The sequence below is a fragment of the Pavona decussata genome, unplaced genomic scaffold (assembly GCF_977016875.1).
Source record: "Pavona decussata unplaced genomic scaffold, jaPavDecu1.1 SCAFFOLD_90, whole genome shotgun sequence".
Lineage (NCBI taxonomy): Eukaryota > Metazoa > Cnidaria > Anthozoa > Scleractinia > Agariciidae > Pavona > Pavona decussata.
The window spans coordinates 133,184-142,184 of record NW_028145507.1 but is presented as its reverse complement, the minus strand read 5'-3'; the positions used below and the strand labels follow the sequence as shown (position 1 = coordinate 142,184).

General features: G+C 39.9%; 1 protein-coding gene across 2 annotated transcripts; it reads right to left on the bottom strand.

Moving 5' to 3' along the window:
- LOC146474284 (uncharacterized) lies at positions 1 to 7,353 on the bottom strand. Of its 2 annotated transcripts, none has more exons than XM_085117172.1 (3): positions 7,271 to 7,353; positions 7,086 to 7,193; positions 1 to 489 (listed from the first exon to the last, which is right to left on the bottom strand). In XM_085117172.1, the coding sequence occupies exons 2-3, from the start codon at positions 7,186 to 7,188 to the stop codon at positions 113 to 115; spliced, it is 480 nt and encodes a 159-aa protein (XP_084973298.1). In that variant the 5' UTR covers positions 7,189 to 7,193; positions 7,271 to 7,353; the 3' UTR covers positions 1 to 112. The 2 variants fall into 2 exon arrangements, with proteins under 2 accessions (XP_084973298.1, XP_084973297.1); XM_085117171.1 differs by lacking the exon at positions 1 to 489 and adding an exon at positions 2,500 to 3,322 and having other exon boundaries at positions 7,271 to 7,323.
- Positions 7,354 to 9,001: the final 1,648 nt, after the last annotated feature.

Below are 9,001 nucleotides of genomic sequence, written 5' to 3'. Positions count from 1 at the left end.
TACAAAATGTGGAAATTTTAATACAAAAAACCGAGAGACTGTCAAAACAGTGGCATACAGAGCATCAGAGACTCGAAAATGAGCTGGTGTCATATTTGTCCTTGTTTGTTCTTCATAGTCTTGTGATTTCCCCCCATTCCGATAATTGCCTCTTTCGTTTCCCCAAGTGTTGTCCTACTCCCCCCACTCCTCCGGGGGCTCCCATTGCTCCCATATCTCCGGGCGGGCCTTGTCCGCCGGCTGGCCCTGGTGGCCCCATAGGTCCTGGTCTTCCTGGAGGTCCGGCGGGATTTCCTGGATATCCGGGTATGCCAGGTGGCCCGGGAAGCCCCGGGGGCCCCGGGGGTCCTTTTGGTCCGTCCGGTCCTCGAGGTCCTGGCATGCCCATCGGTCCATCTGGTCCAGCGGGGCCTGGTGGCGCTGGTGGAGGTGGGGGTGGGGGTGGTGGAGGTGGTGGGAAAGGATACGGATAACTATCCTTTTTGGCTCCTATAATGACAAGAGACAGTTGTTGTTATGAGATGACAGCTAATTTCACAGGTTTTTAACTTTCGGTTGATTAGTTTGAGTTCAGATTTTGCCATTTAGATTCAAGAAAGTGAAAGAAAATAAAACTTATCCAAAGATAATTATATTAACAATATATAGTAGTAAAGCGAAAAGGTTACGGTAAAAATAAATAACTGCAGGAAATTGAAAATATGACCTGGGGGAGGATGTCATTGTCTTAGTGGTTGTTTTTAATTTTAATCTTAATTTAACACACCTTCAAAGAAGCTCAGCGTTTAATTTACGTCCAGCCGTTTGTTCGGCATTTGCTTACTTTAACTTTGCTCTCAAACAAACACTGTTAAAATAAGTTACAAGTTTCGTCATTGCTTTTCGTCTTCAGTCAGAAACTGTTTAAGTGATATCAGTTTGGATGTATTTACAGACGCGTAAATCATGAGTCTTTAAGAAAATATTTTTGCTGCAAATAATCTTTGTAAACGCGGAAAGTTGCTTTTGCGAATTGTCCAAAGGGAAAGCAAAACTAATTCGACAATACTGCATGTGGAAACTGTAAACTCCGACCCAGTTAGAGACTGGAAGCGCGGTGCTCTCCTAACTATAATCAAACAAAAAGACTGAATAAGAGTAATCGCACACAGTACGCAAACGGCCGGCATCGCCAACGCTCAACTCCAGCATGAAACAACAAGAGTTATTGCATTGGATAGGATGCTAATACATCGCAGGGTTAACTCCAGAATTTTCTTAGGTGACCTTGATGCATCAATGGTACCCATTCATATTATCAATCTTCATTTGGTTATGTTAGAATAACGAGCGAAAAAATTGCGAGAGGAGAGAGAATTTAGCTTACATTTCTAAGCGCTAGCGCGTCGAAACTTCCGATCGAACCATCTCCGATAGAAATTACAGGAGAAATTAGAAAATTAACAATTGGCATGTTTGCTTTTATTTTTCCTTTCGGTTCGAACAGTTGTGCATCTCCATGCATTTAATTTATGGAGGGCAAAAGGAAGGAAACTAAAGAAGATACCAGGTAACTCATAGTAAGATCGATACATGCGTCAGTGAACTCAACATAGTGCTTGAACCTGATATAATGAGCTCTCTGACAGGTCAATTGCCGGGAGAGATTTTTAGTAAAGCTTGCGCACACTGCACAAAGAAGAAGCGAAGGGACGACAAGGGCATAAACGAGAGAGAGAGAGAATCTTTTAAAAAGCACTTCGACAAATATTCTAAGGTAGCAAGTCGATAACTTAGTCCACTTGTAGCCGGTTAAAAAAAGCAGTGTTTTTGCCAGTGTATCGTACCAGGGCTGGATGATTAAACGCCCATTAACAAAAATACGATATTAGAACGCAAAAATTAGTCTATTGGTTAAACTAACTAACAGTGAATCTGAGACTAAAAGTTAAAGGCGAGCATTAAATTAGATTTAAACCATTAAGGATTATTAGTAAATATTACAACTACATGGAAAAAAAGTTAACCAAGAAGATAATTTGAAGTGTAAAGTCAATTGCAAAACTTAAATATCATGATCATCAGTTTTGCAGTTTTGCTAGTCTTGTTTTCCGTTATCAGTTTTTTTTTGCTTTCCTTCCCTTACGTGGGTGTCGTTCACGGAATCTTGAAATAATCTATCGTTAAAATGTATACAGCATTGCAACAGCCCTTAATTAAACAACGAGAAAAGAGAGTTTATAAAAGGCAAATGAAAAAAAAGTTGTGAGCCAGGATGAGGTAGTTGTTCAACTCTTATTTTAAGATGAAGTTAAATATATTTTGGGGTGTTGGTCTGAAATGGTTTGAAGCTTGTTGTTTGACTTGTGTCGGGGTAAGAGTAAGCCCTCAAAAAAATCCCGAGAAAGTGATTGGTTGACAGGTGTCAGTTTCGATTCTGATTATAGGCACGTGCTCATTCATTCCCACTGACCAAAAGCGTGTGGGCTCAAGTCATCACTGGAAAGAGCAAGTCGCAACTGCTTCATAACATTGTTTTATTCAACATTTTCTTACAATAACGAAGCAATGTCAAACGTAAACTGAAATGGTGATCTTCATTTCGTTGTTTTTGGTTGCTTCTAGATTAATTCTAAATTGCCTTTTTTTTTCTCAAACACAGATCAGCTTAATAGGAACTTGAGATAGTGATACTGTCAGCCACTGAAAGGATTTTAAAAATGTGATTTCGGCTACACAGAGTTATTTTTAAAAAACGTCGCCTGCATAAAAAAACAAACAGTTTCCTCTCTTAGGCTCACAGTCTTCTCGGGAACTTTTTGCGCCCTAGAAATAAAAAATACGAAGATTCTATACAAAAAAGAGGCGGCTGAAACATCCTTGGAGCTCCGAAACAGGAAAAGTTCGCGAGCCAAATTTGTCCTTATTTTTTTCTCCTTGCTGATGTTTTTCGTTCGATTTTTTTACACTAATCTTGTAATTTCTCCAAATTCCGTTGCTTCCCTTCTTCGTTTTCCTAATCCAAAATGCGTTCCAGTGCCACCGGCTCCTCCGGGGGCTCCCATTGCTCCCATATCTCCGGGCGGACCCCTACCGCCGGCTGGTCCCGGTGGCCCCATTGGTCCTGGTCTTCCTGGAGGTCCGGCGGGATTTCCTGGATATCCTGGTATGCCGGGTGGTCCGGGAGGTCCCGGGGGCCCCGGGGGTCCTTTTGGTCCATCCGGTCCCTGAGGTCCTGCCATGCCCATGGGTCCATCCTGTCCGGGGGGTCCTGGTGGTGGCGGTGGTGGGGGAGGGGGTGGTGGTGGTGGAGGCGGATAAAACCAGCTATTCTTTTTAGCACCTTACAATAGATGATGACAGCCATTTTATGTCAGGTTAAGTACACAAACAAAATTGATTGACAAATATCCATACAGAAACAAAACTTAAACTTATACCCAGCTGTTAATGTATTTCATTTTCAAAAAACTGTTTTACTAAAATTTCAATGGATCCTGTTCACCTTTCTCGGAACTAAAGACAAACTTAATGTTCTTTGATTTACAAATGAAGGTGTCACAATACGTCCATCAGTAACCAGGGCCACTAAGATTTCTGCCTGAATTTGTTTGATCCAGTGTTTTCACACTTTGTTTTGAAATTAAACCTGTGCTCTCTACTTCGTTCAAAGATAGCTTCTTGGCTCCACCAGTCATTCCAGGCAGCCAGTGTGTGTCACTCTGTTATATTGTTTTGATTATTTTAAGTGTTATTGAATTCATTAAGGGATTCATTGTCTACGTGGCCTGGTTATGGCAGCCATACTGTAACATAGGACGCCCGTAAAAACAAACAGTCAACAACTGGGTAGAAGCCAATGAAAACTGAACCTTATTCAAGCATAGGTAGTCGATAGTCTGATAATGAAACCTCGCAAACTTCAAAGGAGTGACGGGGGTGCTACAGTTCGTGATGTAAGCACCTAAACAGTGTAGGTTTATTTTACGTTCACACACTTTGACTCAATAACTTAAATCAAACTTTTCTATTGGTCAGTGTTCCAACACACGTTGGCGTGTGCATAATGAAGGCCGAATTCGCTACCAAAGAAGTTTGCCAGGTTTGATAACCAGTGACTTTACGCTGACTATGCTCAAAGATGACTGAAACCTATCTTGCGATGAATCTGTTAAACTGCATAGTTAAATCTCGTTATGACTTACATAGAGTATCTTAGATTTGAGAGTTACAATTTACGTTAGAAAATTATTACAGTTTTTGAAAAATATTACAGATTTCGTTAAATAGATTTTCGCTGTTTATTCCTTGGTATTACATTTTGCGTCAAAAGTTATTAAAGTTTGCGTTAGTGTTACAGAAAATTATACCACTTTTGGTTTAAACATTATTAGCTTCTTAATTCATGACATTATCACATTTCTCAGTCTTCAAAATATTATTAGCTATTACTGCATTAAAACGTTATATTTTGTGTCAATTTTATTAAAGTTCACGTTAGCCTGCAAAACCTATTACAGTTTTTTGGTTAGCTTTATCATTTCCTTTTCCTCAATAAGTTATTAGTTAATATTTCTACATTATTACATCTTGCCTCAAGTTTATAAAAGTTTGCATTAGATATTTTTCTATATAACAAGACTTAAGAGACGTTAGCACATACCTCAGTTTTCTTTTGTTATTAACTGACACTTGCGGTTAGTTATGAACGGAGAATAAAAATATTAACGCGATCAGTAATTATGGATTGGACAGGTTAGCATATACAAATGGCACCTGAAACACGGTTAGACAGTGTTGTCTTGCGCCTTTTTTTTCGCAATACAGGCTGGCGGCTTAGGGTTAGGGCTAGGTTTAGACTGGAAGTACTGCAATAAGGGAGATAACGCGGCAATTTAAGAAGCTGTTGCGCGAAGTAGCCGAATTTCATTTATCTTTTTGTTTTCTGAATATTTGCGTTTCCAGATCCATGATACTGGAAAGACGATATTGAAGTCGAGTGTTGTTTCAAGTTCCACTTTCTCAGAGTAATCCTTTTGGCCAGTTTTGCAATAAAATAGCTACTACATTGTGATCCAACATCAGATTGAACGAATGGAATTCTTAATTGAATTTAATTAGTCATCTTGTTTAAAGAATTTTCATCGGTAATAGAACCAGTGATACTGATTAGGAATCGATCGCTGCGAATGTTGGCTTCATTCGGGACATTGAAAATAACGAATATATTCTTGGAGCCGAGGAAGGATGCGGGTTACGCTGTAAACTGGACACAAAAGCGTTGACTATGAATGGACAGTTATCAGTGAGAAAGCTGATCAGATTGACGTATTCAGAAAACATCAATCCAAATTTTCTCCACTGAGTTAAAATAACATAACCTTTATTTAGGGTGTTCTCTGGTTGATTGAAGGTCGTGTTAATTAACAAATCGACAGCAGTTTTCTATGGTCTATACTCTTATAGACAATAAAATGGACCACAAGCCGCAAGCGAGTGGTTTCACTGCCAAGTTTCGACAATTTTATGGCGTCATTTTATGGGCTATCGGAGTATAGATAGGAAACTGCCGTCGATTTGTTTTTTACAATAACATGGAAAAAGTACGAGCGGAATTGGCCTTATTTCTCGTTAAGAAAGCCTACGAGCCAATCAACGAGCGGGAATTTAAGCAGCTTTTAATTTGTAAAACTCAGTATGGAAACGTGGTACTAAAATTTTCGCGGTTCATATAACATTTTTTCCGCGTTTCAAAAGAATTGCTAAGAACATTCGTTCAAGTTGGGGAGAATTCGTGACACATTGTGGAAATAACGTTTGCCAGTTGTCCCAAGCTCTGCTCGTGTTTGTACAACAAACTACGACAATACTACGACACCGAACATACGAAATGAAATCCTTAGAACCTAGCAAGGTTGAATTGATACTAGATTTGGATTGTGAAGTGAATCAAAAAAACGTTTAGCAGTTTTTCTCAAAACGACGGGTGTTGTGGGTGACTTGCAACAGAGAACAAAACGACACCAAAGGTTTTGACCGGCGCCATTATTGAATATGCAAGAAGCGTGGACCACCAGTTTGAACTCGTGTCAAATTCAACCACTCCACACAAAAGATCGTGAAAACAATTAATAGAAAGGCTTTGGTTAGATTTTCCGTAAAATGCAAATGGTTTGCCTAAAAACTCAGTCGTTCGCTGCAATTCAATCCGAAGAATCACTTTTGAATTTTGCATTTCCTTCGTCGAAATTAAACTCTGCCAAAACACTACGAAGTTATTCCTATACTCCTCACAAAAGTGTTCGTTCTTTTCAAATGATGTGTCCGAAAATATAGAAGTACGCGAAACAGGAACTCGATTAAAAAACAAATAAAAAAAGTCGTTCTCTAAATAGGAAGCAAGAAGATAGTAACTTGCAGTTGTCGGTTCGTATTATCGGTACTGATTAACATTTCTGTTCCGAATTGAACCTTGACAACGTTTGCTTTAAATTAATGATATTGTAAATCTGAACATTCCATTAGAAGTTATCGAGCATTTTGCATCACAGCAGTCTCGTTGACCTTCAGATTTTCCGGCGCGAGAGTAATTTCTCGAAATGTGTAATTTTGTCGTTTTGTTCGACTTTATTGTAAAGATACTTCCTTGTTGTGACAAGAACACAGTCGCCCATGCAGTTGATTGTCTTTTTAGTATCCACTGAAAACCTTTCGGGCTGTTTTCGTCGCAAATTAGCCATTAGCACAAGCGAATGAATAGCGGTGGGTTACTCGGCTCAGCGTTGTAACGTTAGTAGAGGTCGAAAAGTCGCAGTTGGTTAAATATTTTCACGCAGTAACGGAAATGACTTTTCCTTTTTTTCTCCTAAATTAACAGGCGTACTGCAAATAGCACAGTTATGGTCTTATGCTTAGAAGCGGTTACAAAGAAGCGGTTAAAAAGTTAGAATGGGAGGCATTTTTCGAGCCATTGAAGGGAAAAACACAACTTTTCTTAGCTGTTAATTAGATATGAAACGAAACGTAAAGGGAAACGATTAGTTAACCTAGGAAAGCTGTCTTAGAAACACAATGCAAACAAAGATCAAAGAGCAAAGCGTCTTTACCTTGTTGATGTTGGGCGTCTTTCGCTAAGGGTTCCAAGGGCCATGATCCAGCAATTACTAACAGCGAAGAGAGGATAAAGCTTACAGCTAATCTGGCGTCCATGTTTTCTGCAAACGAACAAAGAAGATAAGACTGACAAACTCAAATGCGAACAGCGCTGGATATTTCTTGTTGAGTTACATACCAGGCTCTTGTACGCCGCTTGAACACCCCTTAAAACAAAGGAAGTCCGCTATCACTTTTATATCGCATGATTGTTAATTATTTACGCTTGCACCTGAAGTCGAATACTAATGATCTATCGTTCTATTGTCTTGAAAAGACTGGGACAAAGTTCTGGTGTTTGACAAGATTCGGTTGGGAAATTCACGTTTAACCAAAACTTTCCTTAACTCCTCGTGAATGTGATTTATTTTTTTTTAGAATTAATATAACCGTTGATATGCTTCAGGGCATCTCCTTGCACTAACCTTATAAAAAGGGCGCTCAAGAATTTCTAAATATTTAATCAAGAGAAGATTTCTTCATTCATGTGATGGTTCACCGAGCAGGTGCCTCTGCTATACATCATGGTGGCGTATAGATGGTTCCTCGGGGTGTCATGAAAAACAACTAAATCACAGAGCAATGGAAATACAATCTGCAGCTATGTAAGTCCATGCCTCTTATATGCCTGGCGTTCATCCATTTCGTTTAAAAGTAATTAACGAAGGTATTCGCTTTTGGATGCATCTGATCTTGTATGCGACATGGGTTGCATCCAGGGAGCATCAGCAACTAAGGCAGGGTCCATATCGATACTAAATACTTGATATAATCGATACGTTGCCTTCAAAAATTTCGATGCACAGAATCGATTGTATCGATTCAGTTTGACATATGCCATGTGACCTGTCAGAAACTGTATTTGAGCCCTTCTGCGCGCATGAGTACCTATGTCTTGGATAAGGAATTAGAACAGGGACGCGTGCTGTTTCACAAAAATAAAGCCTAGAACACGTATATTTTTTTTCAATCATAACTTATGTTTATTTTGCTAGTGTGCTTTCCAAGTTCTCTTAACCAATGGGTTAGGAACCGCGATGAGAGACGTGGATCAGGGTTTGGTATTTAACGGGCGGAAACGTAAGCACAAGTGTAAGACTTTGGGTCCGACCGAAGCGAACAGATATAAATACGGATGCAAACACCAGAAAAACGCGAGAATTCTCTTTTGAGCCGATGAGAGTTAAAGCTTTCATTTGCCTTCAGCGATATCTCATGTGTTCTCAAAGAATATGCTCGAATTTTTATACGCGGGCCTCCGCTTGTGCTTGCCGCTGTGGAAAAAGTAGTCTGTTTTCACACAGGCGTATGCTCATTGCGGAAACAGTCGGTTCTACGGGTGGAAGCTGGCGGCCAAGGAAGAGCTGGCAAAGGACAGGAGTGGTATAGTCTGGCATCAGCTTGAGGGAAGACCGCAGGGTAGAATGGGATGGAGAGGTGAGTCCAAGGCATATGGGATAAAATGTAGATTTAAATTAAGGAGCATACGAAATAAAAATCTGATATAGGAGGTTCAAAAGCAGTATGCGCTTCTAATGAGTTTGTTTCAATTGCACTTTCCACACAATCAGTAACAGGGTTTACCTAACTGCAAATAGAATATTTTATTGTACATCAGGTTTTTAGTGAAATACCGATCTGATAAACAAGTAAAAGTTCAGTCAGCTCATACAACTATCTACAGGTTGCGGAACAAAAATTATGTACAAACGGGAACCAGTCTTCGTCTGGAATTCTCTTGCCTCGTCCCCAGGCGTCTCTTTAGTCGAACGTGGTGCGCATGGCGTTGTGGAACTTTCCCCATGAAGCCTTGCGCCCAAGTTTTCGTCAGTTTCTTTTCACAAAATGTGTTGATGCCTGGGGAGGAGGC

Excerpts from the sequence above, each read along its gene's own strand:
- LOC146474284 (XM_085117171.1), bottom strand. The coding sequence starts at position 7,188 with ATGGACGCCAGATTAGCTGTAAGCTTTATCCTCTCTTCGCTGTTAGTA. Across the intron at positions 3,323-7,085 it reads AGACGCCCAACATCAACAAG|GTGCTAAAAAGAATAGCTGG; the intron begins GTAAAGACGCTT and ends ATCTATTGTAAG.